The sequence below is a fragment of the Heliangelus exortis genome, chromosome 13 (genome assembly GCF_036169615.1).
Source record: "Heliangelus exortis chromosome 13, bHelExo1.hap1, whole genome shotgun sequence".
Classification (NCBI taxonomy): Eukaryota; Metazoa; Chordata; class Aves; order Apodiformes; family Trochilidae; genus Heliangelus; species Heliangelus exortis.
In genome coordinates, this window is record NC_092434.1 from 8993704 (window position 1) to 9009304 (window position 15601).

Consider the following 15601-nt stretch of genomic DNA (forward strand, 5'->3'; position numbering starts at 1 on the left):
TGACTTAATTCAGCCTGAATATTACTCCCAGCATTTCAGATCCTAGGCAATGACTTCCCATACATATTTTCTTAATACTTAGGTTTATTAAAATACCTTGTTTCATGTTAATCAAAAGAGAGCCTGCAGTACTTCCAATTATGCTGCTGTCCACAGACAGGCCTTTTCAACATTCCATAATCCATACATCTTGAACATTTGAAGCAACACAAAATAAACATATGCACATATACTTTCAAACAAATTCAATATGAATACAGTATCTACAGTGCTTCAAGGTATACATGATTGATCTACCATCATGGAGGAGATCAAAAATTTGAGTCCAAGTCACACGGTACTGAAGGAAGCAAGCTACTTCTTCAATACTGAAGTTGTTTTAATCTAAAAGGAAGAAAGAAAAAGAAAGAGGTCAGATTGAACAGCTACATGCAAACTTCAGAAACATTTAATTGAGCAGTAGCATTTAATTCAGAAGCATTTAATTGAATCTGAGTTATGCAAGATAAAAACATTTTCTTAGTGATATAAAGAGAGAAATACAAATGCAGACTTCCAAAACAACTGCTTGCACAAAAAAGCCAATTTTTTACAAAATGCATAAACACATATTTTAGCTATTTAGAAATAAAAGAAGTGGTTTAGGGTTTTTAATAAGGAAACACCAATGCATAACTTAAGCTCAGTTCCAGTGGAACAGAAGGCAGAGTTCTTGAGTGCCAGGCTTTCCATCAGTACATGTCCATTTCACTTAACACCTAGATAGACCCTGATGATTTTGCCATTAGTCCAGCTGGATGTGGCATTTCAAAATTCCTCAAGACCTCACTCCTTCAGCTAATAAGGGATGGTAAACAGAAGCTAATGCAGTGACTGTTCCACATGGAATGCACTTAAATTTCACTATGATTTGTACTAGAGTTAATTTTATTTGCACTTCAAGTGTGTGAGTAAAATGAAACTGTGAAACATTCTTTTTCCATCTTCACATTTCTGTTGCCACCATGTTCAAGTCTCTATAAAAATATAACTGCATAGTCTAAATTTAGCAGACATATATACATGACTCAGGTGGTGTTGTACTTGCTTCACTGCTCCTGGCTCAAGTATAGAATTTTCTTCAGCATCAATGCCATGCAATGGCTCTATTTGAATCAGATCTTTCACTAATTTTCAACAAACTGAAGCAGACTTAAGATATTCTGAAGCAGTTAATGTTGCTTCCAATGTTTCTGAGTAAAGAGAAGGAGACAGGGTAACAGAAATAGGAATCACAACCTGTACTTGTTCAACTTTTAATTCCCTTTCAAAACACTCCCAAAAATCCCAGTCATCTTTAAATGTAGCCTCCATTAACAGAATTTTATATGCATAAAGAGACACGCTGATCCATATTTGCTGCACTTAAATTCTCTAGAATGAGAACACAAACTGATGTTTTGGTTATTCAAAATTTGCAAGTGTTTAAGGAAACTTTCTGCTTACCTTCTTAGAAGTTCTTTGGGTGACAAGCCTCTGGTATCTGTATCACTAAGACTGTCACTGCTATCTGTAGTATCTGAGCTGCTGTCTTTTTCTGTTTTTTTATTCTTATGCTTTCCTTTGGCTTTCTGTTTCTTATGTTTCTTTTTCTGTAGAAAGAAGAAAAATCACAAAGAAATCAAGAGAAATCTCTTATTTCATTGTGGGCTTTTCTGAAAGGCAACAAAAAGTAGGCTCCAAGCTTAACAAAACGTTAACACTTAACAGTGACCCTTTTCCACTACTCAGAACAAGAAAAATATATATTAAAATCAACCATTTCATCCCAAGCACTCTACCTCCCCTACTCTAGACATTTCATTATTAGTATTTGTATCCAAATCATGAATTTTATGCAGTTTCCAGGATATGCCTGACATCTTCAGCATACAACATTAAACTACCTGCAATATTCTGTAGTCATATTTCACTTATGGAAAAAGCAACAGCCTAGTTGGGTAATTTTCTCTTCTGAAGTTCAGGTTTCAAGACACCCAGGGAACTCAGTTGCTTAAGTTCTAGTCCCAGTATATCTATTTTCTACAACCTAGCATAAATAATATTTTGACTGGAAGGCCAAAGAAAAAATAAACTTTATTTAAATTAAATACCTTTTCCTTTTTGTGTTTGTGTTCTCTCTTAGCCTTGTGTTTCTCTCTGCTCTTCTTATGTTTTTCTTTCCTACTAGGCCCAGGAAAACTTGCTGGCACTACTGGTCCTTGTTGCCAACTAGGGCCTAAAGTGCAAAGCACATGTGGACAAAAAAGATCAAAAAAGTTAATTTTATTATTTAATTCTATATTACTTTTAATTTAATAGGATAGTTTAAAAAACAAAACCAACACAACCTAAGCTTTCAAATTGAAATTAAACTTTTACAACTCCTAACTGCAACCTTTCTACTGCAATTAAATGCCTTTGCAATCTATTATTAAAAAAAAATGCAAGGTTAGTCCTGTATTTTCACTATCATCTTTTTATCACTGCCATTATAGAGTACAACAAAAATGGTACACAGGTGCCAAGGTTCCTGTTAGAGGATCACAGCACAGTACCAAAGCATTTGCTGATGCCAGTTGGACATAACACAGACATTTAAGAGCTAAACTGTCTTATCACAAATGTTTTTTGAAGGGAATTATGAGCTATCTTACATACAACTTCAATGTGCAAATTTACACACTAAAAGTCTACAAAACATACCAGAAGTAAAAGCTGGAGGCAACTTTGGTCCAAATTCCTCTGCTGTATCCAATTCCTGCTTTGAAGTAGGCAACAAAGAAATGCCAGGATCAGTAGTACCAGCCAGATTTTCTATGAAACAACAAAAACTTCTTTATTTGAAAGGAAAAAAAGTAACAATTTTTCCATGAAGCACTGGAGAAAGTTCAAGGAGGCTTTCTAAAAACCTCTAAGAAAGCAAACTGATCAGCATCCAGTATCTCTGCGGACTGCTCTGGCCAACTGGATAACTGACATCCTGAAACATGACAGCATGCTATTTTTTTTTTTTTTTTTTTAATCACAGTTGACCTTCTACACAACACAATTACTAATTACATTAGTATCAGTGCATGTGTTTACTTCTATCTAGTAATACAGTACTGTTTCCATTTCTTAGAATGACTCTCCATGACACAGAAGTCCATAAACACTCAAAGTCAGATGTTAAGAAAACCAACCGTGAAAATTAGGTGGTCAAAGTATTTCCATTGTAAACTGAGTGTATTGTAAGCTTGGTCAATTTAAGAACACCTTAAAAAATATGAACATTTACAGCTCACTTAGTAAATTTTACTATAAATCAGAGTACAAGGTTGGTATGTTCTTTCTCTTGTGGAAGTTTTCTGGCAACCTTTATAACTAAAATACAAATAAAATGCAAGTTTTTCATGTTTTAGTAAAATTATTTTAACATGACATTTTACTGGAATGTCAGTATTTAGACAGTGAATTGTCAAAGAAATGGAAGGTATTTTTTTCTGAGTTTAAGTGTCCACTGGAAGATAGCAATTTTCTCCATCTTATAGTTTTCCACAGGTACAAAAATTTCCCTGTATTTCTCAGTGAAATATGCTCTGACATTAGATGTTTTGTTCCCTGTCACTTTTTAACAAGGATGTTCCATAGGGCAGTATGCTAGTAAAATCTAAGCAAGACACATGGCAAAGTAAATAACACTGTAACACACAAGGCATTGTTCAGTGCTGTATTATTCACTTCTCCTACATGCCCAGCTCCACCAGTGCTGGATGATCTGTACAAGAACACAGCACTGTCCTAGTAGTCCTGGCATAACTGATCCATAAATGAATTTTTTACAAGATATTTATAAAAATTAACATCCATTATGTACTACCTTGTACACAAGATGAGGAACTGTCTGGTAAATCAGCTTGCTTGGTGGTTTCTGAATCTGTTATTGAAGTAGTTGGTTGTTCATTTTCATCATGCTCTTCTTCATCGCTCTCTTCTTCAGAGGAAGATGATTTTTCATCTGAGGAACTCACAAAGATGGCCTTAAACAAGTCCATGGGTGGTCTGCTTTCTTCTTCCTGTTCTTCATTAGCTTCTTTCTTATTTTCATTAGTTTCTTTCTTATCTTCCTTAGATACCTACAAAAGAGCATCATAACAATCTGCATCTCAACACTAAAGGAACTAACAATCTCTCTCTGCTAAGCAGAAACTTCAAATGTGCTGATGTGTATTTACAAAATACTCAAATACAGGAACTGCGAGTCCAAAATAATAAAGCTCTGCAACAGTGCTAAACTGAGCCAATATCCTGCAAAGGTAGTGCAACTTGTTATACACAAATGGCTGAAAATAGATCTCAAGATACTATAAATTCTAATTTCTTAATTCAAACTTCAATTATACACTGCAAAATTTAAGCAAAAGGAAAACATGATCTTTCTCCCTCATCTTTCTCCATCATCTCCTCCTCCACCGAAAGCAGGAAAAATTATATTCCATGCCTGTGAGCAAAGAGGGTGTAAGGGACTGAAATTCACTCCCAGACTCCCAGTAACTCCCAGTTACTTTTTTCCTTCTCTCAAGCTGCTGCTTGAAGTACAGTCATATTTGCTGTCCTTGAACATTTTCAAGTGTTTTACATCTGACTTACAACCTCAGAATTCTTCAAAGTAAATCTCATATCTTTGCTTATCTTGAGCTGGCTCTTCTGCAAACTGATCTGTATTAAATCAGTTGTTATATTACACAACATTATTTCACAGTTGTGGAGGTTTACAGCTGTACCTCAGTGGGAAGAGTTTCACTCGGCCCAGTTCCACATTCTTCTGTTCCTGGCACTCGTGGCTGCTGCTGAGTATCAGCTTTTGATCTTGCAAGACTAATGAATTCACTGATGGAATCTTTTTTCTCCTTCTCTTTATCTGACACATCCCATCTTGAAGGCTTCTTTGGTTCTGCAAAGGTCACAAATATTCAAATCAGTTGCAAGCCAGGTTATCTTGCATTTCATGGCCTGATTTTAAATTATTCTGCTTCTTCAGTATAGCTTGACATTTTCTACATCTTTCTAATGAGTGTATGACCTATAAAGGTCTTCTAGGTACAAGAAATTAGCATAATATCACTGGCGTCAGATTTTATGTCACTGAATTTATTTTCAATTTTTTGTTTGGGTTTTGTTGCTTGTTTGTTTCTAATTAAAAAAAAAAATGAGCGGATAAGTTGTCCATGACAAAGATATGCTTTTTCTATATTGATATCTCATTTATAGTAAATTAATGAAATAACAACAAACTTACTGTTGAGAGTGTTATTCTGTTGGGTTTTTTCATTTGTTGCTGGAGTTACAGATGTGGTGGGCTCAGGCACAGTCAAGAAATTAAACACAGAATATTTATCTCGTTTCACTTTTGGTAACCCAACAATTGAAGAACTAGAGAGAAATACAAATATTTGTTGAATATTGTCTGCAACACAGAAAAGGCCTCAGATTATCTACAAGTTTAAACACCTACAGTAGTCCTTAAAAATGCATACTATTTTTTCAGAGGTCACCATGTTTGATGAGGCAGATAAAACATTAGGCAGTTTACATTACATCTAGAAGAAAGAGGAAGAAAATGCTCAGCAGAAGGAAGGGGACAAGGAGGAAGAGGATAATGTAGAGCAAGTGGAAAGAAATAGAGAACACAAAAAGAAAGAAACACAAAACAATAAAACAGCAAGCCAAATTTTCCACAAGCACATGAGAACCCCAGAATTTTCAAAAAGCATTAAAAATATCAGTATCAATCATCTTACTCAGGATATGGATCAGGAACATTAAATCTTTTACACAACAGCTTTTCAGGATGCCATTCAAAATTGTCTCTTGTGAGTTTGCCAAACATTTTCATCTTCACAGCTGTTTCCTTATCATCAATATCATTCTGAAAAAGTCAAACATTTATAGCTGCTAAATAAGCAACAATTTACTGAACTGACTATTACTATTGCATAACTTAACAGGCCAGAAACATAAATATTTAAATGTAGTTTAACAGATCACTGCTTTGTATGCACTAAGCAGTTGCACAAGTTTGCTAAACAGAAGAGTAACAAAACACTGACATCTACAAAAGCCTTTTAAAGAAGGAGACTTTCCAAAATCAGGACTAAGGCAGCAACACAAGCTCCTTTTACTTCAGTAAACAGCATATACCTCTTGGTCCCGAGGAACTTCAACTTTGTCAACATCATCCTCATATTTGGCCCGAGTAAACCTGGATGACAGAGTTGAATTTGAGGATTTGTAGAACATTGCTGCACGGAAGAACTCCTCTTGTTCTCTTCCTCGCTCCCATTCTGTCATATTTGGGTCCAAATAACGCTCCAATGTATCTGCTGTGTGAGAAGGAGATAAGTGCCCAGGAGACATTACAGCTTACTTAGGTCTGAGGCTTTTCAAACAAGTACACAGAAAATAAGCACTCATTCTTGAAAGTATTTAATGAGCATTTAGTTTAAGGGTAGAATTAATCTCAACTGTGTTATTTCTTGATAAGCAGAAGCAGTTTTTAAAGATAGCAAGAATTATAGCATTTGTCAAGTGCAAGATAGGTATTTTAAACAACTTTACAAGCAATGTTGATGCCTCATTCATTGCCCTCTAAGGAATCTTCATAATATTTAATGTAATTAATAAGTGTTTAAAACAAAAAGTCCAATTCAAAGCTTTATGAAATTACTAAATCACAGACCAAAAGAGTTAACCAGTGAGTAATCCTGGCCAGGTTTTGGTAACCTCAGAGGTTTCTGATATATCAGAATTCCTTATACCTTCTGAAAGTGCAGGGTATGGGTTTTCTTTTGATTTTTCCCATCTTGTGTGGAAAGGGCAAAACAACTGCCATTCTACTGTGACTCAGGAATATTTCTGCCTTTATAGGGTACACCAGTCTTACTCCTCACACAAAACAAACTAAATGAAAATGCATGTTCCATGCATAGTTTATGGAACTGGCCAAAGCTGAAGTCTTTTTTGCCAAACAGAAGATTGGAAACGCAGATGTAAAACATCCTTAAGAACTTCACTTCTAACTGCACCATAAAAGTATGAAATGTCATGCATAAAATCAAGTATTGCTTTCCTGAAGTCAACACAATTAAGTAAGTATCAGTATAAGAATTTTTTTTAATATTGGCCCTGGAAAGAAGTGGAGGGAAAAATGCTGTGAAATTCAGAAATTAAACTCAAATGAAATGCAACAGGAAAAAAAAATTAAAAAAAAAAAAAAATTTTTTTCAGGTAAAAATTTAAATGTCAGGGTTAATCACTTCAGTTACCTTTTTCTCCTTGTTTAAGGCTTTTCACAAAACTTTCATATCTTCTTTGTTTTTCTGGATTTTTTGCAAATGGTTTGAAGTCACTGGAACCAGCATTTGCTAACTGTCCCCCCAACAACATTTGCCATTTTTGAGAAGCATCATCATGAGACGCTGGCTGGAATCTGCTATTTCGTGACTCCTGAGGCAACATCCTTGCTTTCATTTGTTGTTCAGATGCTTGTTTCACTTCTTTGAGTCTTTCCCTGTCTTTCTCAGACAGATACTCCAAAACAGAAGGAGCTGGACCTAAAACCAAGAAAACAGTAAGATATAAAATGAAATTACAAATTAATACAGCCAATTTTACTTCAGTGGAAGAAAAAAGCCTACCACTATGTACATACTTTCAGAGAAATTACTCTCAAGCATTAAAAAACAGTATAATGGCAGAGATAGCAGCTAAAAAACTGGCCACTCTTCCATCTTTCATGATATTTACTACTTATTTATGTATTACTTTTTAAAATTTACTTTTTAAAATTTACTATTGTAGATACAAACGTCAACCAAATTTACTAATTACATTTTCAGTCACTTTGCACATTTCAGTGAAACTTCATTTTACAAAACTTCACTGCCTACCATATTCAAAAGGACACAAAAAAGAAAAAACAAACCAAAAGAAACCCAACAACATGAAACAGCAAAAAAAAAAACCCACACATAGTTTTCATTTTTAAAACTTGTAAGTAAATTAAAATATAGGCATATATGTCAACAATTCATCTGTGGAGATGAAACTAAGCAATACAAGGTATTTTAGCTAACACAACCAGATCTAATATTTTTAATTAGAAAATAGTGTTCAAGGCTAGAACACATTTTTTACTGTTATATAAACAAAAAGGGAAACACAAGCAAAGTCACAAGTCACAGATATCGATACCTTTTAGGCCAGCCTCTCCTAGTCTTTCCCTCCTCTGAGATGCATTCAGAGCATGCCTGCTTTGTTGTGTCACATCACCCTCCAGTTTTCCAGTTGATTCCTCTAATGCCTTTTGTAAGTGGGAGCTTTCATTCCCAGCTGGTACCACAGGTCGAAAGTAATGCACTGGTCTGTAATTTCGTGGCAGGTCGGGTGGTGGATAAGTCTTGGCAGGAATAGGACAAAACAAAAATCGACTGAGAGAGATACAACTTTTGATTTAACGCCTACAAATGTGTTTCAGAAAAAGTCACCTCAATCTAAAACTTCTTCTATTCACATCTTAGAAGTAGAAACAGATATTACAAGTTACTGATTCCTTCAGATCCAGTCAGTAAGTGGCATCATATTAAAAAGTCTTAATACCTATTGCTTTTATTTGAGGAAATGCTCTCAGTTTTGCTTAATAACTTATTTTTTTTAACAGAACTCACATGATTTTATCAATTAATTGGACTGTTGAGTACATCTGTGCTTACTGTATTTTAATGACTTTCAAAGTCCTTTTCTCCCACTTCCTTCATTCAAGCTGTTACTTCCAAAGTTATCCCTGTGTAATGCAATTTTTTTGTACACCAGGCAAATGTTCTTCCTTCTTCATTAGAAAGAGGACCATGTCACACAATTATGTTTGTCATTCTATTTTGTGTATATATATATATAGCACAAATGATACAAACATGATAATAGAGCTAACAAATTAACTTGTCACCAAAAAATAGGAATGTGGATGCAGCTCAGGACCTGATTCTTATACAAAAACTGAATCTGTATCTGAAAGATTGATAAGCAAAATATGTAACTTTTTTATTTCAACTTTAAATCAAACCATTCTTGCAACTTTATGAGAAATAATAGTGGGTAGTGTTGAAGGCATTTCCTCAAAGCCAGTACATAGACAAAGTCGAAATCAAGCCAGTAGTTTGACAAATTTTAGGTTTGGCTTGAACAGCCTCCAACACTATAAAATTTTGCTCATTCTGTTATCTTTATTGCTGATGAGAAATTTTATTTCTAAGATCATAAAAAACACTGAGCAACAGTAAACTCACAAGCCCGTTGCTGATATTATTCTTAACAAAAAAATATGAATATTCACTTACCTTACTTGGAGTTGATGATTTTGATGCCAAAGAAAAACCATCCAAGATTTTGCCTATGTATTTAACTTCTTTTTCAGACCCTACAAAATGACCACAGAGTTAATCAATATTCAAAACATGTATGCTTGGCAAAATGCATTTTTTAATGAAAATTTTCCATTTTGCAATATATTTTATACAGCATAATTGTGGTTCTTCTTCTTCACTGCCTATTATTTAGAATTAAGGGCTCTGTATCTGGGTCAGTATTAAACAGTTAAAAAATATACTACCAGAGAGACTGCTGTAAGTACCACTACTGTGGATAGATAACTTCATAAGTGCCATTTAATAGTGTACAACATGTATTTCATGCACTTAAAAAGAAACCACCAAGAAAGTGGTATCAAGATAAAATCTACAAAGGTTGTTTGAAAATACTCAAGTATGTTTAAAAAAAATAAAACTCTCTTAGTGAGTATTGGGTCATATTTTATAGCAATGAGTTCCAATCATTTCCCTCAGTGGAGCTGAACACTGTATCTCAGAATGCAGCGTGTATTCTTCTAGAAGTATAATTTTGGAGTTTAATCTACATTGGGATCAGTGAAGGACTTTGGAAATTATTTCCAGACCTGTATACTTCAACACAGAAGGAAGGTTAGATAAAATTTCAGATACTAGGGCTGGAAGATAAAAGTCCATTGAAAATTAATTTTTTTTTTTAAGAGAGACTACACATATGTATTTTCCCCCAAATACAAGTTACACTAGCTCTTTAAATAGGACTACAGTTCTTACTTTTTTTGGATTTATACTGCTTAGGCGCCGTCCAGCCATACAAGCCATCTCCTGGTTCCTCATCTTTTAGAACTGTATCATATTTTGACAGTGTTTCAGTTGCATAAATATCATCATCCTCCTCCTCTAAAGCTCCTACACCAAAAGCCTAAAATATATTTCAAATAAAAATAATAGGAATTCAAAATTGTAAAAATAATACTTTAAAGTCATATGTCAGAACACATTTACATGTGTGTCAATCCCTCTATTAAAGATGTCCAGTATACACATATGTACCATATACAGCTTCACAAATAAAAGTGCTACCAACTAAGGAAAAAAAATTAATTAAAAAACAAAACAACAACAGCAAAACCTCACCAAACTCAAAAATAAACATATTCCACTCCCTTGCCATGGAGGAGCAGTGGGTTTGGTCTGATCAGGATGAGGACAGAAGCCTAATTCCACAAGGTAACATCTGCACTCTAAGAGCAGGTTAAGTTCTCAAAAGGAAAAAAATGTAAGTTGGCATGAAATTTGAACAAGTGTAATTCACAGAAATATAAACTGACAATTTTTCTATACAAGAACAAAAAATACCATGGTGGAAAGCAAAACCTCTGTAGCTGGCAAATTCAACATTGCTGAAAGGATTCAGTAAAATTGACAAAAAAATGTAAAATGAAATCATATTGATTATTGATTAGAGAAAGTAACACAAGAATTGTCTCTACTCAGCTATTTGGGTAAGGTATTTTATAGTTCTCTTTAAAAAATATCAATAGGTGAAGGCATTTAAGAGTTCTAAGGATTTGCCCACATCTTCATATTAAGCAAAAATAAACCAAACCAAATCCTATTCCCAAACCACATTAAGATTTTATACAATAACCCTACAATGATTTCCACATTAGAAAAATCAAAATGTATTTATATTTTTCTGCACTAATAATAAAAAGCATTCAGAAATGTCCTTACCTGACCTGTGATACCTAGTTTTCTCCCTTTACTGTGTCTCAGGTCACCAAGTAGATTGCTTGAGTCTTCAGAAGCACCTGTGAAAAGATTCAAGTGTTCTCTTCCTGATGCACCAAACAAAGCTTGTGAGGGGTCCAAACCCTTATAGCCAAGTCCATGGAAATTCTCTTTTGGAGTCAAGTCTACAGGCATTACATCTTTTGGTGCAAATGTCACATTCTCTGGCTGGTATTCATCCTCTTCATCCTTGTACAAAACAAAAATATATAACACACAAATATGACTCAAGGTTTTGTCTAATTAGTTAACAGGAGACTAGGCAAGTCTGATTTCTTAAATTATATATGAAAATATATATGAACTACAACTTCTTAGATAGCACAAGTGTAAGTTTAGTTACAATAGACTAAATTTTTTCACAATAAGCATAATCAATATTTTTTAATACTTTTAACAAAACCTGAAAATGCTTGGTGAACTACTGTTCAAAAGCATCAAGTAAATTTTCAAGAAGTGTGTTAACACACGTTCTTACTTAAATTAACAAACTACTTCTGCCTGTTCAATACCTCAGAACCCTCAGACAGTCCAGGTGGTAATGCACAACCATATACTTTCACTGTAGGATCTGTAAAAGAAATAAATTACAGTTCTTTACTAAGTTTCTCTAAGATTAAAGAAACAGACCAAACAGAAGGAGTTTTTAAAACAAACTTTCTAATCAGTCTATGAATGATAAATTTCTGAGTTCAGAAACTCCAATGAACTTACCAGGTTTCTGCCTGCGTGGCTTTCTTTTGACTCGTGGTCCAATTCCTTGTCCTTCTTTCCAGCCCATTTTTCTTAGTAGTTCAACCCCAATAGTAATTCTAAGAAGAAAACATTTTCATTATTTCCTGAGAAATTACATACAGGTATACCACTCAAAATTATGTTTTTATACCCGAATTTATAATCAAATCTGAATGTATCAATATTTGCCTATAAACTATACCCCAGTTTCTAAATGTTTACCTTGTAAAAGTCCACACATAGGAACCAAAAATCCAGGCAGAAGTCATTCTGGAAGTGTAACACTGCAGAGCTTCCTGTCTCTTTCATGGATTGCTGTGGTCAAACATTACTTTTCTAACCAATACAACACTTCAAAGTGAAAGGAATAGTTTAGTAGACTTTTATTTAAATTTGCTTACTTTGATGGTCCTATTAAATCATCAAAGGCAGTGGTTCCTGGAATGGCAGCAACTACTCCAGCAATCTGCCTGGCTTTTTCTTTTATTCTGTCTTTAGCTTTGGATGCAAAATCATCTGTGGTTGTAATATCTTTTGGTGCAATCCCAAACTCACTAAGATCCTGCAAAAAATCGACAAAATGGAAAAATTTAGATTAAAATGTTTCCTTCAAATGCTCACTTACTGAAATGGTAAAGGAAAGAAAACAGGATATAACCCTCATAGTGGCTAAATATTTCAAGGCATTCATGCAGTTGCTTTTTCAATAACTTGAGTGGCCATGTTTTAAGCAGCTTCAAGAAAGTTCTGAGGGCTTTTTCATATTGAGGTTACAGGAGCTTCCTATAAGTGAATCTATGAAACATCCTATAAGACTTAGCCTTATAAAACTGTATACAAAAAATAATTTTAAAGTTACTTCCATTCTAAGTTCTTCAGAAGATTTCACTGCCTGATAAACCTGCTGCCATGGCAACTGCTTGCAAAAGATTTGTATTTCTAAATTTACCTCTTCATCCATGAAGTCTTCTGGTCCAAAAGTGGTTCTGTCTGCTCTTTTCTGACGTGATGAAACAAAAGCTGAAGGAGTCCATCCTTTAAAGAAAGCATCTATATAAGGTACTGTGAACTGCAACACAATATTTAAAAACAACTCAAACATTTCAACCTTGCACCTTATGGATACATCAACTGAACATCCACAAAACTGCAAAGACAAGTATCATCAGCAATACTGTTTCAAATATTTACAGTACAAGTAAAAGCAGAAAACAAAATCCATAATGACAACTGTTTTTCATTAACTTTAAATTACAGTAATGAAGAAGTTGTGAGGAGACAGAAAAATATCTAACCTTCCTTTGTGCCAACTGTGTTAAAGTAACCAGCAGAGAAACCACCAGTGAATGCTCCATGGAATCGCTGATATCGCCCCTTTGCATCTTTAACAGTCTGTTCCTGAAGAGGAACTGGCTTCTTAACTCGTTCACCTACAATCAGAAAAATCAGAAACAAAGCACTGCATAAAGAATGGACTCTCCACTTGCCCCAGATGCCACATCTTCCTTGCAATTAAGAAGTGAATCAAATAGTAGCCACCCTAAAGTGGAAAGCATCACCAGCTTATGTGTACTTGTCTACATTGCTGATGTACACTGCTAAAGTGTGAGTGTTCAAATAAAAATTCTAAATTCTGACAAGCTCCAAGAACACATTTTTTTTTTTCTGTAAAAGGACAACTCTAGTTGTTAAGCAAGCAAGGCCCTTAATTGAATTTCTTTTTTAAGTGATTGTTTTGAAAAATTATACAACATCAGAAGTGATACAAAACACAAAAGCCGTCAACTTTGACATAAACATTTGCAACTTTCTTACAACATTTCTATGAATTAAGTGGCACAGACTCAGGAGTCAGAGCTGTGCCTAAATCCTTGGACAATGCTGAGTATGTCTCAGAAATGCAAGTGCAGGATGTCGACATCAGTACAACTGCACACACTTGAACTGTCACATTTGAACTCTGAATGTTTTTTTTCTTTTTGAGACTTGTGGAACGGAGAAAAAGAACGACAGACCCTCAGCTCCAACCAAACCACTACCGGCACAAAACCAGGGGTACGCCAGGCCCAGTCCCGCACGCTGGAAAGCAGCTGTAGTGTCGGAATGACACTTTTATACCCCTGTCGCAGGAATCTGCTTTCCATCCCCAGCCTCCTGTACCCTGAGGCCCCTCGCCCAGGGCCAGCACCAGTCAGTCCCTCTTTCGGAGGCCAAGGAAGACCCCAGGGGAACAGGAGAAGGGGCAGGCAGCTCTGCTGAGCCCACACGCCACAGCCTTCCTGAGGTGAAGGCGTTAAGGACACGGAGAGCAGCCCCAGACCCAGCCGAACCCGCGGGCCTCCAAGATAGCCCGGCCCCAGCGCCTCATCCCGGGCTGTCTCCCGGCCCGCGCTGCTCCAATCGCCAGCCGCAACGCGTGGCGCAAGTGCCGAGGAGAAGCAAGGGGTTTGCCTGGAGATCCCTCACCCTCCTGCAGGGGCTGCAGCGCGGTCCCAAAGCTCGCCAAATCCTCCTCATCGCTGTCGCTGGACTCCGCCGCCGCCATCTTGCCGCGACGGTGGCCGCGCAGGACAAAACCGCATCACGTGAGGGAAGCAGAACCGGCGCGGGGCGGGCCCGGAGGATGGGGCCGGGCGGGGCCGGGCCGGGGCTCGGTGGCGGAACCGAACGCTCAGGTCCTCCCCGTTTTTCCCGGTACGCGCTGCTGTTGCTCCCCGCCAGGCCGCGGCCGTAGCAAGGAGCCCGCTGAGTCCCCTTGGCAAAGGAGCGAGGGTAAAGCGGGTCGGACCGAGCCCCGCCGGGTCCCTCCGGCGCAGCCGGCAGTGCCGGTGCCTCCGGGCAGCCCTTTGGGCCCGGGCGCTCGGTGAAGAAGTGTGAAAAATGCGGCCGTGTGCTGCTCCAAGTCTTGAGAATGGCAAAAAACGTCAAACGGCAATGGGTGGCGATCTCATCAGCTGCCGGCACAGAGGCACCGCAGCGGGTCAGGGCCTCTCGCAAAACATCTGGACAACAAAAATCCCGTGAAACAGATTTTACCTGAATCACTGTGCAAAGCCAACTCCACCCTGAATCAACATGAGCCAGGGAGGTGTGGATTTAATTGAATGACCCTTTTCACCAGATGCATGACAAAATTTGGTTAACAGCGCAATTTTATCAGCTATTAAAAAGCGTGTGCAGGAATCGCTGCGGAAACCTCTGCATTCGAACCTTCAGTAAAATAACTTCACCCCTTTTACACCCTCTGCACCTGTTCGGGTGGTTCTGTATCATGAGAATGAATGTATTTTTACTGAATGTATTTCATGCAAAGACCACGTAAGAATCAGTAAGACCCAAGCGTTCACAAATCTGATCTTAATTGTGGGGCTTTCCACAATGTTATCCATGAGAAACTTGTATGTTGGTTTTGATTAAAATTGATTTCTCAAACTTACATTTTACCTTAATAGACATATTCACTACAAGCACAATATACTATAAATGTAAAGAACAAACAAACAAAAAACCCCAAACTACTGAAAACCCAAACAAAACCCACTTCCTTTTGTGCTGTAAATAGACTCTATTATCAATCCACATCTTTTCTAAGGTAGTATCAGCAGTTTCTTGAAATCCTTGAAATCACATCACTGTCTTGAGACATTCCTGCCGTTAACAGGCAATCCTTG

At 36.7% G+C, this 15601-nt stretch overlaps 1 protein-coding gene across 2 annotated transcripts; it reads right to left on the bottom strand.

Moving 5' to 3' along the window:
- Window positions 1–66: 66 nt before the first annotated feature.
- Window positions 67–14526, bottom strand: GPATCH1 (G-patch domain containing 1). Of its 2 annotated transcripts, none has more exons than XM_071756755.1 (20): window positions 14397–14526; window positions 13226–13360; window positions 12880–12965; window positions 12332–12492; window positions 11910–12007; window positions 11708–11766; window positions 11139–11384; window positions 10176–10323; window positions 9396–9475; window positions 8254–8458; window positions 7326–7613; window positions 6202–6380; window positions 5802–5929; window positions 5300–5433; window positions 4785–4954; window positions 3881–4136; window positions 2725–2835; window positions 2133–2257; window positions 1486–1631; window positions 67–384 (listed from the first exon to the last, which is right to left on the bottom strand). In XM_071756755.1, the coding sequence occupies exons 1-20, from the start codon at window positions 14473–14475 to the stop codon at window positions 363–365; spliced, it is 2856 nt and encodes a 951-aa protein (XP_071612856.1). In that variant the 5' UTR covers window positions 14476–14526; the 3' UTR covers window positions 67–362. The 2 variants fall into 2 exon arrangements, with proteins under 2 accessions (XP_071612856.1, XP_071612855.1); XM_071756754.1 differs by having other exon boundaries at window positions 6202–6383.
- Between the last annotated feature and the right edge of the window lie 1075 nt (window positions 14527–15601).

Coding starts and splice junctions, on each gene's coding strand:
- GPATCH1 (XM_071756754.1), bottom strand. CDS start 14,475: ATGGCGGCGGCGGAGTCCAGCGACAGCGATGAGGAGGATTTGGCGAGC. Junction 12,008..12,331: donor GATTTAATAGGACCATCAAA/GTAAGCAAATTT, acceptor TTTTCTTCTTAG/AATTACTATTGGGGTTGAAC. Junction 385..1,485: donor CCCAAAGAACTTCTAAGAAG/GTAAGCAGAAAG, acceptor TCTTCCTTTTAG/ATTAAAACAACTTCAGTATT.